The sequence below is a fragment of the Oncorhynchus nerka genome, linkage group LG9b (assembly GCF_034236695.1).
Source record: "Oncorhynchus nerka isolate Pitt River linkage group LG9b, Oner_Uvic_2.0, whole genome shotgun sequence".
Taxonomy (NCBI): domain Eukaryota; kingdom Metazoa; phylum Chordata; class Actinopteri; order Salmoniformes; family Salmonidae; genus Oncorhynchus; species Oncorhynchus nerka.
The window spans coordinates 11,100,625-11,118,383 of record NC_088424.1 but is presented as its reverse complement, the minus strand read 5'-3'; the positions used below and the strand labels follow the sequence as shown (position 1 = coordinate 11,118,383).

At 38.6% G+C, this 17,759-nt stretch overlaps 1 protein-coding gene across 2 annotated transcripts in view; it reads right to left on the bottom strand.

The window, feature by feature from the left end:
• Window positions 1–5,643, bottom strand: part of LOC115114082 (chromodomain Y-like protein) — a 34,810-nt gene extending 29,167 nt beyond the window's left edge. The window contains exon 1 of one of the 2 annotated variants that reach the window (XM_029642045.2): window positions 5,339–5,643. In XM_029642045.2, coding sequence (XP_029497905.1) covers window positions 5,339–5,362 — 24 coding nt within the window. In that variant the 5' untranslated portion in view covers window positions 5,363–5,643. The remainder of the gene's footprint in view (window positions 1–5,338) is intronic. The other variant, XM_029642046.2, reaches the window with a different exon arrangement.
• Window positions 5,644–17,759: the final 12,116 nt, after the last annotated feature.

The following is a 17,759-nucleotide window of genomic DNA, read 5'->3' as shown; positions in this document are numbered from 1 at the left end:
ATCCAAATCAGTCAGGTTTCAAGACTAGTCATTCAACTGAGACTGCTCTTCTCTGTATCACGGAGGCGCTCCGCACTGCTAAAGCTAACTCTCTCTCCTCTGCTCTCATCCTTCTAGACCTATCGGCTGCCTTCGATACTGTGAACCATCAGATCCTCCTCTCCACCCTCTCCGAGTTGGGCATCTCCGGCACGGCCCACGCTTGATTGCGTCCTACCTGACAGGTCGCTCCTACCAGGTGGCGTGGCGAGAATCTGTCTCCTCACCACGCGCTCTCACCACTGGCGTCCCCCAGGGCTCTGTTCTAGGCCCTCTCCTATTCTCGCTATACACCAAGTCACTTGGCTCTGTCATAACCTCACATGGTCTCTCCTATCATTGCTATGCAGACGACACACAATTAATCTTCTCCTTTCCCCCTTCTGATGACCAGGTGGCGAATCGCATCTCTGCATGTCTGGCAGACATATCAGTGTGGATGACGGATCACCACCTCAAGCTGAACCTCGGCAAGACGGAGCTGCTCTTCCTCCCGGGGAAGGACTGCCCGTTCCATGATCTCGCCATCACAGTTGACAACTCCATTGTGTCCTCCTCCCAGAGCGCTAAGAACCTTGGCGTGATCCTGGACAACACCCTGTCGTTCTCAACTAACATCAAGGCGGTGGCCCGTTCCTGTAGGTTCATGCTCTACAACATCCGCAGAGTACGACCCTGCCTCACACAGGAAGCGGCGCAGGTCCTAATCCAGGCACTTGTCATCTCCCGTCTGGATTACTGCAACTCGCTGTTGGCTGGGCTCCCTGCCTGTGCCATTAAACCCCTACAACTCATCCAGAACGCCGCAGCCCGTCTGGTGTTCAACCTTCCCAAGTTCTCTCACGTCACCCCGCTCCTCCGCTCTCTCCACTGGCTTCCAGTTGAAGCTCGCATCCGCTACAAGACCATGGTGCTTGCCTACGGAGCTGTGAGGGGAACGGCACCTCAGTACCTCCAGGCTCTGATCAGGCCCTACACCCAAACAAGGGCACTGCGTTCATCCACCTCTGGCCTGCTCGCCTCCCTACCACTGAGGAAGTACAGTTCCCGCGCAGCCCAGTCAAAACTGTTCGCTGCTCTGGCCCCCCAATGGTGGAACAAACTCCCTCACGACGCCAGGACAGAGGAGTCAATCACCACCTTCCGGAGACACCTGAAACCCCACCTCTTTCAGGAATACCTAGGATAGGATAAAGTAATCCTTCTCACCCCCCCCCCTTGCTAGATTTAGATGCACTATTGTAAAGTGGCTGTTCCACTGGATGTCTTAAGGTGAACGCACCAATTTGTAAGTCGCTCTGGATAAGAGCGTCTGCTAAATGACTTAAATGTAAATGTACCATGGGGTGCTGTCATGTGTTGTTGCCTTGCTATGTTGTCTTAGGTCTCTCTTTATGTAGTGTTGTCTCTCTTGTTGTGATGTGTGTTTTGTCCTATATTTATTTTTTAATCCCAGGAGGCCTTTTGGTAGGCCGTCATTGTAAATTAAATAAAACATTCATAAAATTTAGTGAAATACAGTATAAAGACCATTTAAATATGATTTAATATTATTCTCATATATATAAAAATCTATTTTTAAAACAATAGTGAGGCAGACAGTGGTAAGCAGTCTGCAGGAGCAGGAAGAGGCAAGCAGGGAGATGTTAGTAGTCAGGCGTCGCGTTAATACAGGATTTCACATTTTTCACGCAGAAAAGGAAAGAAAACACTGAAAACATATCTAGCTGGGTTTTGAAAGTGCAGATTTAAAAGGCTTCTTTTTGTAAATTCTGCACTGCTTCAGTCAAGGTTCGCTCCAAATCATGAATGTAAAAGGACTAATTTCGTGCTTCAGTTGCACATCTCTACTCGGATGAAATATCCATGCTCTTGTCATTGGATCACCAGACAGCGCTGACTGATATGTAGGCTACTTCTCTCTGGTACTTTTCTCCAGGGTAGTTTTTCTCCGGTAGCAAGTTAAAAATACAAGATTAACTTTAAGCAAAACATTAGGAAATGTAGCTGGCTATAGTCTCTATATGATATACAGAAATATTATGGCCATGCATCTTTTTTGCAAAAAAAAACATTTTTTTTTTATTGTAAACTAATTTACTTGTGTGGCTGCTAGCCAAATAGCGTTGCACTTCTGTTGAAATTGTTTTCATCAGATGACAGATGACATTTCCTGCCGAATGTGTTGTACTAACATATTTTGTGTGAAGAAAAACTAGAGTTGCACACCCCGCATCCCTCTATTGAAGATTAAAAATAAAATAAAATTAAAGTTCAATATGAAACGCAAGGTGAAATTGTTTAAATTGCATTAATTTGTTTGATGGTCCGCGTTTAAAAATTGCTGCATTCTGAAAGTTAATTTGACCCCTGGTACAATTAGAGAAGTATCGTAGTATATTACATTATACTGTAATCTAAATTGGGATTAAGAAAAATACACATAATTAAAAATCACAGTGCAGATATCCCAAACGTAATTTTTCATGTTATAGCCTAACTAAACAATAGGCTATAAAAGGCCTGGGGAAAGTTGTAAAAATGTCAATAAAACCAGAGGGGAAGAGGCACATTTTCAGCTACTTTCGTGAATTTGCAAGACACAGATTACCAAGATATGCACACAATTATTTCTGCCCCGGCCGCTCGCTACCTCTTGCTGGCTCGCCTGCTCCTTCGCTTCTCTAATGATGCGAGTGTGTGCTCAGTCTTCGGTCTGTTGGACGTAGAATATCCTAGCCTAGTCATTGATGATAGGCTGTACTTTACTGACTTTGCAAGCCAAGAAATTGTGAGATAAAGCATTTGATTGTATATAGATAGGCCTAATGCACGGTTTTGACTGTCTGCCTGGTGGCCGACCTGCCTATATTGTTCCCCTCCCCTCTCTCTCCGTCCCTCGCTAGTTCACTATGAAAGATGTGTGTTTGTTTGTTCTCGGAAGAATGGCAAGTAATAAGTCTCCTCCGTTCCAAAAAGCAGAATCAAATCTTGACAGTCAGAAATGGGAGTCGACACCAGGAGTTGACAGCCGAGGAATCAACCACCATGTCATCGCCTGTTATCAGCCTGTTATCAGCTGATGTACGAAGGGCTATATAAATTTGATTTGATTCGATTTTTGATTTGATCGCCGTTAACTTCTTGACGCTACTCATCCCTTTAGCAGGATAATTGTCATCAACAACCACTGAATTGTAGAACACCACATTCAAATAATATTACTAAAAATATTTATATTCATGAAGTCACAAGTGCAATATAGCAAAACACAGCTTAGCCTTTTGTTAATCCACCTGTCGTGTCATTTTGAAAATATGCCGTACAGCGAAAGCAATCCAAGCGTTTGTGTAAGTTTATCGATCGCTCGACAAAACATTATGAACACCTAGCATCAAGTAGCTTGGTCACGAAAATCAGAAAAGCAATCAAATGAATCGTTTACCTTTGATGATTTTCAGATGTTTTCACTCACGAACTCCCAGTTACACAATAAATGTTCCTTTTGTTCCATAAAGATAATTTATATATCCAAAATACCTCCGTTTGTTTGGAGCGTTATGTTCAGAAATCCACAGGAAAGAGCGGTCACGACAATGCAGACGGAAATTCCAAATAGTATCCTTAATGTCCACAGAAACATGTCAAAAGTTTTTTATAATCAATCCTCAGGTTGTTTTTAAAATATATAAATCGGTAATATATCAACCGCAACTGTCTTTTTCAGTAGGAGAGGGAGGAGAGGGAGAGACAATGGCTGCCCAAACTCTGTTGCGCTTACAAAACGCTGTTGGCACCCAGCCATACAATGACTCAATGTTAACGTTCTCGCTCATTTTTCAAAATAAAAGCCTGAAACTATGTCTAACGACTGTTGACACCTTGAGGAAGCGATAGGAAAAGGAATCTGGTTGATATCCCTTTAAAATGGAGCAAAGGCAGGCTATGGAACATGTTTTCAAAATAGAAGCCACTTCCTGGTTTGATTTTCCTCAGGGTTTCACCTGCAATATCAGTTCTGTCATACTCACAGACAATATTTTGACAGTTTTGGAAACATTATAGTGTTTTCTATCCTAACATGTCAATTATATACATATTCTAGCATCTGGTCCTGAGAAATAGGCCATTTACTTTGGGAACGTTATTTTTCCAAACATAAAAATAGTGCCACCCCCCAGCTGGAAAAATGTCAATGAGGAAGCGACAGCAGCGAAGTCCTACAGTATATGGCAATACTTTGAGAAGTTAAATGCGAGGTGGATGTGGAATTGCGAGGTGGAAACTTGCGAGGTGGAATTGAGATACAGTAATGGTAGTACAGGTGTAATGCTTAAGCATCTGAAAGGGACGCACCACGAGACCCAAACTGGTGCTGGCAGCTGCATAGTGAATTTACCTGGAATTTTTAGATTTTTGTGTATGGTTTTAACTTTTTATTTTCTGTTTAAACATTATGAACATTTTTCCATTTCTCACATCCCTGGTGTGCTCTACAGTACTGAACTATACATCTCTTTCCTCTACTGTAACTGTGGTTTGTGACTGATATCCCCTTGTGGCCAATTCAATTGCAGTCATTCATTAGTAACAGAGTGACTCGTTTTAATCGCTTAATAACTCAAAATTGTTATTCGTAAAAACACAAACTAATTGGTAAGTCTACCTCTACTTTTTACTCCCCGGAACTGACAATAGCCACCAGGAGGCGTTTTATATCTGAAAATGTTCTGGGCCCCAAACTATATAATTGTACCAAGTTTCATGCTTTTATGAAAAAGTTCACATATCACCTAAAATGTGGCATAACTGCCTGGACTACTACGAACGTTAATAACTGGAAAGCACTCACATAATTACATATAGAATAGTACCTCTGTGAAAGCATAAACCTATGCTCCATTGATTTGTTTAAAAACCTGGCCACAACACCGAAGTTAGAGGTGAGGCAAAACCCTCTTGCTGCAGAGACTGTAGTACCCAAATGCTAGCTAGGTAGCTCACTCACTAGCTTAGCTTAAGCAAGTTGTTCGGGTAAAAAAGCAAAGAACACATGACATGCATCGTCGGTATCACTGCTAACTAACGTTGGCTAACGAACAGTCAGCAAGTTAGCTATCGTTAAGGTGGCACAATTTCGATTTAGTAGGCAACTTCCTGGGCTGAAATTTTTATGAAGCTCAAGCTAATATGAGGTGTCTTTCAAGCCAGGTGGCTGGCTAAGAAGCTAATTTAGCTAGCTACACGAACAAACAAAAAAACATTTCAGCTAGCTAGCAGTAGATAGTAGCTAACTCACCTCATAAAGCTCTTCCGAGGCCATTATAAGTTGCTATTTCTCTCGCCGCTTGGCTAGCAAATCTTATTGGGTTAAAAGGACCTCCAGATTTGATGAAGCCCAGTTTACGTTAGCTGTCTTTGGCGTGCTCCCAATCCTCGTAACGTTAGCTAGGTACTCCGGGTGGTGTTCTGTCCAGCCCAGCATGAGAACTTTTTTTCTCTGGGTCTGTGTGCGGAACTATTTATTTTGCGCTCACAGCTGCGCATGTTTTGCGCATAAGAATGCGGTTTTGTAGCCTAGCCCTAGACTGAAAGACAGACTGCCGGTAGCTCAGTGGTGCATAGTCAATGTCTTTTTTACGCTTCTGTATTGATATGGAGACAGTTTTCTGCTGTTTGATAAGAATGGAGTGAGATTTGTTTCTTTATTCTGTAAATATGTCTACCACGATCCGTGGTAAAACTATGATCTGTGAATATATTGACATATTTAGTAAATAAAACTATCAACGTAAATATTAAAAAAGATATTTCACAAATTAAACCATAAACCATGAATATGTACAAATATTTCACAAAAATTCACCATTTATACAAGGAGTGGGTCTAATCCTGAATGCTGATTGGTTAAAACCGTATTCCAGCGGTGTGTCTATTTAAGCAATAAGGCAGGAATGGTGTGGTATATGGCCAATATACCACGGCTAAGGGTTGTTCTTAAACATGACACAACGCTGAGTGCCTGGATACAGCCCTTAGCCGTGGTATATAGGCCATATACCACAAACCTCAGAGGGGGCTTATTGCTATTATAAACTGGTTACCAACGTAATTAGAGCAGTACAAATAGATGTTTTATCATACCCATGGTATACAATATGATATACCACGTCTGTCAGCCAATCAGCATTCAGGGCTCGAACCACCCAGTTTCTTAACAAGAAGTTACCACCAGCTAAATCTATGACCCTAAAATGACTATTTACTCTTTTCCATCTGACTGCAATAAAACCACCATAAATCACAAATAAATCTATGATGTGTAATAAATTCAACATAGCTCACAAATAAAACTACAATTTGAACAAATTAAGAAGGATCTGTTTCCCAACACCATCATTACTAAAGTTGCACTTAGGGTTGCAAAGGGTCGGAAACTTTCCGGTAAATTTCTGGAATTTTGGGAAGTTAATGGGAAGTTAAGCCCGGGAGTTTGAGGAATTTTGGCAATTCTAGGTCTTGTGGCATATTTTGGTTAAACTGTCCCCAATTCAATAGAATTTCAACCCTCTGCATGCACAGTGCGTTCTTCTATCACATGTACAGCTGATTCTCAAGATCTTGCACACTAATGAGACGCTATTGAGCCCACACTACTACACTGTCTGAGCCAAGGACTACATGCTTTCTGGTAAGTTTTGATTACAATACTGGGTGGGGTGAATATATTTTATATGACATACATATGTTTTTTGTTAACTAGTAAATAGTAGCCTACAGTAAAGTGTGTTTAAATCATTTCTAACTTGTTAACAATTTCTGTTAGTTCGTTTTTGCTACAATGTGGGGTTTAGCTTGCTTGAGCCCGCAAACTGAGGAGTGTTAATTCACCTGTTTCCATACATGTTTCATTTTAAAACATTTATCTTAAAATTCAAAAGGCACTCTTGTTGCAAGTGCATGGCAACAGTTGAACAAGATGAAGGAAAAAGGAAACCGCACACTGCTCTTGATAGTATCACTGATCTTTAATAAGCTTACGTATCGGCCTCACAGCCTTCGTCAGAGATTTTTGACATTTATCTTACAAAGGAGTTGTTAATCTAACTGCTTAACTATTTATATATACATGGAATTGTATTTGGGGTTTTTAAACAATTTTTTCTAATCTTTATAGGAAAATGCCACCGGCACTATCTGATGTGTGGAGACATTTCACTGCAGCTAATGTAGAAGGAAAAGCTGTGTACATTTGCAAATACTGTGCCAAATCATAAGTGAAGAATGCAACAAAGATGCAGAATCATCTGGCCAAGTGCATAAAGTTCCCTCAGCGCTCACAACAAGCAGCCAAACATCTACATTTAAATGCTATTAATATTAATTAGCATATATTTCCGTTAACTCCCATATATTCCTGTTAATTCCCATATATTTCTGCTAATTCCCACGGAAAGTTTCTACCTCTGAATATTCCCCAAAATGTGCAACTTTAAAACTCTCGTTATTTACCGACTGCCTCTGACCACGCGTACAACAACTACCTTATACACAGAAGAGCTCTACTAAACATAAATATTGATTCTATCTCTCTCTCTGTCACCGCCAATATCTTCACAACAAAGTTGAGTAGAAATACAAAGTTTCCCAACGTCTTTGCAATTGTTACAAACAAGTGAAAGATTAAACTGAAAACTGAGATGAAGGCATTTAAATATAAATAGTCTACAGTATAGGCTACATAGGCCTATATAATTTAATCACTTGTATTCAATTTCACGTACATTCAATTGAGTTCTATTTTGCTAATTGTTGGCTACTGTATGTCATTTTCTTCCTCAGTATCTTTCGTGATGTGTAACAATATGTGCAAAATGATGTGCCAAGTCTTGATTTAGTGCATTGTTATAAGGTAAGCTTTAGAATAAGCAGCCTCAATATTTGCGGCCATAGGTGATATAATCTTTCTTGGAGCTGATCCGTCATCAGTAGCCTATTGTTGAATAATTATAATTTGAAGGTCAAAATTTGAATGAATTTAGCTGATCTGAGAGCAGCATTGCCTTTCTGCCTTTGTCTCCCGGGTGGTGCAGCGGTCTAAGACACTGCATCTCAGTGCAAGAGTCGTCACTACAGTCCCTGGTTCCAATCCAGGCTGTATCACATCCGGCCGTGATTGGGAGTCCCATAGGGCGGCGTACAATTGCCCAGCGTCGTTCGGGTTTTGCCGGGGTAGGCCAACATTGTAAATAAGAATTTGTTCTTAACTGATTTGCCTAGTTAAATAAAAAATATTTAGATCCTATCAGTATCGACACGTCTAAACGACACACTTTGTGAACGTTCTCTCTGCGTGATGTTTTGGGGAACACATGTTACATCTTCGGCTGTTGTAGGAAAGCTGCATCATTAAAACACTGGTAAACCTAAGTTCCCTCGCTATCGGAAAACCGGGCGCAGGGCAATTAATGCTTTGGCAGGACAAATCATTCTTTCCAGACTGGTGTGGAAGAAGGAAGTGATAAAAATGTGTTACTTTCCACCATAATTTGCAAATAAATTCATTAAAAATCCTACAATGTGATTTTCTGGATTTTCTCTCTCATTTTGTGTCATAGTTGAAGTGTACCTATGATGAAAATTACAGGCCTCTCTCATCTTTTTAAGTGGGAGAACTTGCACAATTGGTGGCTGACTGAATACTTTTTTGCCCCACTGTATATACATCACAGCAGACTGAAATATAACAAAACCATTTGACACAGAAACACCGGATTTTCAGTAGTTAAAAAAAATATATGTTTATTAATTATGAAATTATGAAAAATATTAATAACATTCCACCAATGAGGCCACTCGGTCATTTGACTGCAGGAGTGGGCTACACGGCACCGACCGCCACAAAATAAAAAGCAGACATTGAATAGCCCTTTGAGCATGGTGAAGTTATTAATTACACTTTGGATGGTGTATCAATACATCCTGTCACTAAAAAAGATACAGGCGTTTTTCTTAACTCAGGTGTCCTTCCTATCTTGTCCTTCCTACTCAGGAAGGAAACCACTCAGGAATTTCACCATGAGGCCAATGGTGACTTTAAAACAGTTTAATGGCTATGAAAGGAGAAAACTGAGGATGGAACAATAACATTGTAGTTACCCCACAATACTAACCTAAGTGACAGAGTGAAAAGAATGAAGCCTGTACAGAATAAAACTATTCCAGAACATGCATCCTGTTTGCAAATAGGCACTAAAGTAATACTGGAAAAAAATAACATGGCAAAGCCATTCACTTTTTGTCCTGAATACAAAGTGTTACACATGTTTTCCATGTATTTGATGCCATTCCATTTGCTCCGTTCCAGCAATTATTATGAGCCGTCCTCCCCTCAGCAGCCTCCACTGTCCTCAACGTATCATTTTTCAAAATCCATCGAGACTCATGTCCTCTCAATTTACAGATTTTCCCTTTTCCTCACTCAGAAAACAAAACATTTGCAAAAGTTGCCCAATTAGTGGGAGGAATAGGGGCAACTTCTTGTTGCATGCGGTGTCCAAGTTCAGAACAGCTGTCACCCATATACCTAACCAAAAACAAAAGAAAGGCAATAGAAAAAAGAAAAATAAGAACTCACGATCTACAGCAATCATTTAAGTGGGCCACAAAAAATATGAAATACTTAGGATGCTTAATAAGTGACAACAAACAACAAATATATAAAAATAACTTTATTCCATTACTCAACCATATGAAAGCAGATGTATTAATCTTCCAATAACTCTTACTCGGTCATAACAGACTTTATATGGTCTAGTAAAATTAATAGAATAAAAATGAATGTTTTACATCTTCCTAAGTCTGAGGGTGGTTTTAATCTTCCAGAATTGTATCAACTAGCTACCCAAGGCTTTTACTTGCGACTAATAGTTAAATGCACTAAAGAGGAACTATGGGTACATATTGAATATGCACATTCTCATCTCCAGAATCTGTTGATGTGTCAGAGGATGAAGCTAATAACATGAACAACTTCATAGTTAAGAGCACCTTAACAATATGGAAGAATATGAAACGTATTCTACAAGAACCTAAAACAGTTCCACGTCTGTCCCCATAGAAGAGCCCTTTGAAGAACCCTTTTGGGTTCCATGTAAAACCCTTTCCACAGAGAGTTCTATATGGAACCCAAAAGAGTTCTACCTTGAACCAAAAAGGGTTCGACCTGGCTGGAACCAAAAAGGTTTATCCTATGGGGACAGCCAAAGAACCCTTTTTTCAGAAGTCACCAAATAAATTGGTCCACATGGAAAACTAAAGGCATAGAAACCATAAATGACTTGGCAACAGGAAATAGATTTATTTCCATGACAGAATTAAAAAGTAATTTGGGACTGACCAGTTTCTAAATGAAATATTTTAGACAGTAGAGCAACCTTGAGGGAATCTTATTTGAGTCAGAAAAGGATGTTCATATGATAGGGACGATATACAAAACCTTCCAAAGAAAATATCTAACAATGTTTTACAAAAAATATGGAACCAATACTTAAAAATAACTGATGTTAGAACAAGATGGCGTTGGAAAATAACTTATAAGTTGGAGCATAACTAATGAAATTAAAGTTAATTGAGTATATCAATTGTAGAGAATTTATTATATGAGACAAAATTGACACATTTTACAGCACAACGGTAGAGTCATATCTTAAGTGTAAAACTAACAATGATTCAATAATCCATGCATTCTAGGAATGCTACAAAGTCCAAAAGCTATGGGCAGACCTGGAAAGTTGGCTGATAGAAGTATTACAATGTAAACATACTTTTAATCTATCTGGCTGCATGGCATATGGGGGTGTAGTGAGATACCCAATGATTTATTATTGTATGGGCAAGACAAAACATTGAAGTGCCTTTGCACAGGGTATGGTAGTAGGTGTCAGGCGCAATGGTTTGTGTCAAGAACTGCAACGATGCTGGGTTTTTCACACTCAACAGTTTCCGCATCAAGAATGGTCCACCACCCACCAACCAACTTGACACAACTGTGGGAAGCACTGTAGTCAACATGGGTCAGCATCCCTGTGGGGTATAGACTTCATTGACACCTTGTAGACTTCATGCCCTGATGAATTGAGGCTGTTCCGAGGTCAATTATTAGTTATTTTCATTTGACCAAAATAATGTAAATCCAATTTAATATGTTGCTCAAAATCTTTTATGGGGACCAATGAGAGTGACAATAGAGTGATTGGAATTATTTGATTTTAATCACCTTGCATTTGCTATCTTGTCACGTGACAGTTTTTAGAGATTTATGGATAATTCACGCGTACAAACACCTGCGCAAAATCAGCCTCAGGCAGACAAGCATTAGATGTAACACCATTGCCCCTCAGTGTCATTCAAATGTAGTTTTTGTTCTGTTTTGACTTTATTTTTTTAAACGTTATCTTTGACCGTCATTCTATCCCCTGCTCAGCAACTCCACTCCCACTTGTCTCAATTCCACGATGATTCCATGATCGTTATAAGGAGTGGACCAAGATGCAGCGTGGTATGTTTTATCAGGAAGTAAAAACTCAAAGAAAAACAATAAAGCGAAAAAAACGAAACGTGATGCTCAAAGTAGTGCTCGCAGGCAACTATACCTTGACAAGATCCCACAAAGCACAATGGGGAAATGGCTACCTAATTATGATCCCCAATCAGAGACAATGATTAACAGCTGCCTCTGATTGGGAACTATACCAGGCAAACATAGATATAATATAGATATATAATTCACCTAGATAACCCACCCTTAATCACACCCCGATTTAACCAACATAGAGAATAAAAAGCTCTATATAGTCAGGGCGACACCACATCCCAACCCTCAACTTCCCTCAGCTGGGGTGGCTCTAGTGGTTAGAGCGTTGGGCCAGGAACTGGAAGGTTGCAAGTTCAAATCCCTGAGCTGATAAGGTACAAATCTGTCGTTCTGCCCCTGAACAGGCAGCTAACCCGCTGTCATTGAAAATAAGAATTTGTTCTTAACTGACTTGCCTGGTTAAATAAAGATAAAATAAATCCCATATGTCTCTGCTGGCCACCCTCTTTGGATTTCTGTGCACCATATATCTTTCAACTATGCAGTGATGATTAACGTACAATTTGAATCTATTGAATAGAATCAACAGAGTTGAAGCAAAATACTTTTACTAAGAGTAATTAGTAATTGACTGACAGGTCTCTCCAGATCTCCCAACAATGCTATTTCTAGGGTCAAATTAAGATTAATGTTATGCTTTTTCAGCCATTCCTGAAGCTGAGACGAGAACCAGTTTATCTGAGGGCAATACCAAAACAAATGGTCTATTGATTTTGCATCCTCACAACAAAATCTGCAGAGATGCAATGATTGTATGCCCCACATATTTAACATTTTGTCTGGGCAAGAATTCTGTACAGTGATTTTCCTGAAAAGCACAGAGTCTTGAATCTTGTGTCGTTTAATATATCAACTCTGTACCATGGAATCAGTACATCAAAATATTTCTTCCTAACTATTTTGCAAACTGTATGGCACAGCTGTCAACATCCTGGTCCTCAAATGAAACTGGTATAATTTTCTATTTATGCTATTTTTATTCCTCCACCAGTTTGGATCCTTTATATTGAGCAGACATACCAGTTCCCTACCTACTTTTGGGGTAACACTGTAATCAATTGGTTGCAATCTTGGATTGAGCAGACCTTCCCATACAATTATGATAACTCCATGAAATAACTCTCCCATTTCAATTTACAATATAATTTAAAAAACAATACAGGTCTTTTATCAACCTGCACATTTAAGTTCAGCCAGTATATTTGTTGTAATATTTGCTCTACAATGCAATTTGAAAAAGAGATACTTTGAAAAGGTTTAATTTTCAATTAATCGAAAATGAGACATGGCAATCTGCACTAAGGCAAAAATGCCATTTTTAAACAATGGATGAGCTTTTCTTATTAATCTAATTGAGAACCATTTAGGGTTCAAATAAAACTTTTGAATGAGTGAAGCTTTTAGAGAGGTTTAGTGCTTTTATATTTAATAATCTCAACCCACCCAGTTCATATTCATTATATAGATAGGCACGCTTTATTTTGTCTGGTTTAGCGTCCCAGATAAAGCTACATATATTTATCTCATATGATTTGAAAAACGAATCATCAGGAGTAGGCAGCGCCATAAGTAAGTGAGTCAACTGAGATATGACTAACGAGTTAATCAGGGCAATTTTTCCATAAATATACAGGTATTTACCTCTCCATGGTTGCAGGATCTTGTCTATTTTTACTAGTTTTCTATTGAAATTCATTGTGGAGAGCTCATATATATATTTTGTGATATGAATACCGAGTATGTCAACTTCACCATCAGCCATTTTATAGGTAAACTGCAGGGTAATGTAAAAGTTGTATTTTTTAAACTTCCAATACATAATATTGTACACTTATCATAATTAGGTTTTAGTCCAGAGAGTCCAGAAAAGTTATCTAGATCTTCAAGGAGACATTGCAGGGATCTTTAATGAGACATTGTAGGGATCTAGCTTGTGGACTTAATGTAAAACTTGAGTCATCGGCATACATGGACACCTTTGTTTTTAAGTCTTGGATTTCTAATCCTCTAATGTTGTTATTGGATCTGATTTTAATAGCTAGCATGTCGATGGCCACAACAAATAGATATGGTGACAGCGGACACACTTGTTCAACTCCTCTTGACAATTCTAAACTCTAAGAAGTAGCCTCTATTTACTATTTTACACCTGGGGTTGCTATACATTACTTTTACCCATTTTATGAGAGACTCACCGAACGCGAAAAAATACAGCCATTTATAAATAAAATCCAGTCTTACTTTATCAAAGGCCTTTTCAAAACCTGCTATAAATACCAGGCCTGGCTTCTTAGATGTTTCTAGTAGTTGTCGTATATTATCTCCAATGTATCGTCCATGTAAAACCCTGTCTGATCAGGATGAACAATACCTTGTAAAACCTTTTCAATTCTGAGTGCTATGCATTTTGCTAGTATTTTTGCATCACAACATTGAAGTGTAAGAGGCTTCCATTCTTGTTTTTAGACACACTGGATCTTTATGGGTCTTGTTTTAATAATAACGAAATCATACTTTCCTGTTGAGTACATGACAGACTGCCATTTCTATACGAGTAGTTAAAACAAGCTAATAATGGAGCTTTAAGTATATCAAAAAAGGCTTGGATATACACTACTGTTCCAAATGTCCTTGTTTTTGAAAGAAAAACACATTTTCTGTCCTTTAAAATAACACCAAATTGATCAGAAATACAGTGTAGACATTGTTAATGTTGTAAATGGCTATTGTAGCTTGAAACAGCAGCTTTTTTATGGAATATCTACATAGGCCTACAGAGGCCCATTATTAGCAACTATCACTCCTGTGTTCCAATTAAAAATCATTATTTGTAACCTTGTCAACATCTTGACTATATTTCCTATTCATTTTGCAACTCATTTCATGTATGTTTTCATGGAAAACAAGGACATTTCTAAGTGACCCCAAACTTTTGGACGGTAGTGTACCTCTACCGGTATGCCATCAAGCCCTAGGGTTTTCCAGACTGAAAGGATTTAATAGCCTCAAAAAGATCTCTGTTATTTGGATTTCGCACTTATCTTTTTGTATATTTGTTAATTTTCCTTTTTTTGTATTATTTGGAAAGAATTCCTTACAGTAGTCGCCATTCAGAGGGTGAGGATGAGATGTAAAAGAAAATATCTGCTTAAATATTTAACTTCTTTTTAAATTTTTTTTTTTTTAAATTTTACCCCTTTTTAGCTACTATTTTGTCTCATCGCTACAACTCCCGTACCGGCTCGGGAGAGACGAAGGTTGAGAGTCGTGCGTCGGTGTGTCTCACAAAATCTGACCAGTCATCTAAAAAGGTAAGCGGATACCTAATTGTAATAACTGAAGTTCTGCATATTGGCATTATCCAAATTTATTTTGTGAGAATACCTATTTGACGTAAGTTACCAAATTATAATTCCATATACCTAGTATAAAAATATTATAACAATATAGACAAAACTGTGGTGAATGCAATTTTAATCGATCATCCCTATTTTGCAATGTGTAAATGAAATGTACTGTATGAGTGGATAGTCAGGGACTACATGTTATGAATGTGAATACATGGAAATAGCCAGGGACTATTAGGGGTAAATTACCATATGATAACGAATGCAATGTACTAGATAGGTCAGGGACCTGTTGGTTTGCATGTGGGTGGGTCGGCGTACCTACTAGTGTGAGTGTGGGGGTACTGCAATATAACAGATAAATACAGGTCAGGGACCTGGGTTATATTGGAAGTAAGATAAGTTCGCCGAGTGACTGTGGTACATTGGGTAGTAAGTCAGGGTACTAATACCATGTGTGAATGACCTAAGGCGTTAAAGAAGTGTCGGGGACACAGTTCATATGGAATAATTTACCTAGCGTATGATAGTACATTGAATATTGCAGTCAGGGACGGAATATTCCTAGGGGACCCACATTGCAGATTTGAGTGTGTTGAGAAATAAGGTAGATTTATTTAGCTATTTTAATTCATTTACACGAGTATACACATAGACATATGTACTAAAATGTTATTAGAAATAGAAAAGGTACTAAAAACGTTGAAGTCCACGTGTGATTGCAGGTTTGAGTGATTCGAACTGATGTACGTTTGTAAGGTTTGAGTGATTCAACCGTGTATGTTTGTAGGTTTGAGTGATTCGAACTGATGTATGTTTGCAGGTTTGAGTGATTCAAACTGATGTATGTTTGCAGGTTTGAGTGATTCAAACTGACGTATGTTTGTAAGGTTTGAGTGATTCAAACTGATGTATGTTTGTAAGGTTTGAGTGATTCAAACTGATGTATGTTTGTAAGATTTTAGTAATTCGAACTGACGTATGTTTGTAAGGTTTGAGTGATTCAACCGTGTGATTGTAGTACATTAGGTATTAAGTCGATGTACTAATACCAAGTTTGTATGACCTTCGGGTAAATAACAGGTGTGAGACCTAGGTTATGTTTTGAAACGGCAAAGGAGAAGTGCACGGTGTTTACTAGACAGTGGCTAGATTGGGACACATTCTAAGGCAGCACACAATTGAACCTGATCATTTCTATTGTATTCAAATTAAAACAAGTAATTGAAATACATTAGACAATGGCTAGTCAGGAGGCAGAGAAGGTGTTGAAAACATTGAAATCAGCATTAGAGACCAATGGAGTAAAAATGGGAACGATTGGAAGAAACAAGAGGAAAAATTATACAGAGAATGAACAGAAGAGGGCAGTATCGCCGCGCCCAGTCGAGGGGGAACCTGGTTGGATATTGGAGACGCTAAAACGGAAAACACATACAACCAATTCGGAGTAGATAGAGAGAATACGGAGAATCCTCGCTGGGGAAAAGCTTGGACCTTTGAATTGTCATATTTTCTGGGAATTGTCTCGGTGCCGGAGTTTGGGAATACAGACAATTATAATAATATTCTTGTTGGCGGGGAAACTCAATCATTTCAAAAATGTTGGTGGTTCAGTGGTAAAGTTTTTGCCTTCAACGCGGGAGACTGGGGTTCGTATCCCAGCCTTGACATCGATACACAAAAATGAATTTGGATTGTAATTCAAATATTTATAGGTTTTCCCCGAAAAGATATGGTTGTTAGTGTTTGTTCAAGATATGAACTGAATGTTTTAATGGGTTGTTTGGGTTGAATTGAGAGACTAATTCATTCAAAATAATGGCGAGGCAATTTATATGTAGTACGTTGTGTTTCCCAAATGATCTGCTGGAATAATTATCGAGACTGGAGTCGTATTTAAATAAATGTATCATAGAAGAGAAAGTTACCTAAACTTGATTAATTCTAAGGAATAACGGAGAGATACGATAAAGTTTTGTGCCCATCAGGATGTTATATTTTTTATGAATCGAGTGACATACGATATAAATTTAGCAAAGTACATGGTACGTTTAAATTTTGGGGTATAGAAAGTTGGGAAGTTCGGTTGGTTTTACTTTTTCGATAGAATTTAAAGCAGAACTCAATCTGAATAGGGGATATATCTTTGACTAGAGGCAGGTTGACTTACTGCGTCATTACATTGAATACACAATAACGTTCCTCAACTTATGACAGAGAAAATTGGTTGTGTAATTTAGAGGGAAAATGTGTGCATTATAGCTTTGAGTCACTTTTCAAAAGTGGCTAAAGGTTCCAAATACATTTTTTAAAAGTAGCTGAATATCGTCAGGATAGTCTGAAAACATGCTAAAAATAGCAACAAAATTGCTAGGCGTTTCATTGAGCTATATTTGGCTATAAGAGAGGGAGGTCGTAAAAAGTTGTGGTAGTTCCCAGTTATTGATTTTTGGTTTGATTGTTTAGGTAACACCAGTGAATTTGAACAAGAAGTTAACGTATTCTAAACATTATCTGTAAACATGACCTGTTTTCATTATGGGGAACAATGAAAGGCCCGCAAAGTGGTATTGCTGGCTGGGAGTGTTTTATTTTAAAGGGACAGTGCACGTTTATCACAGTTGTGTGAGTGTAATGGCAGGGTAAAAAGCATTTTGGGGAGACAATTTGGAGAAAGACTGAATGAGTTACATGAAACATCGAGGAAATTTAAA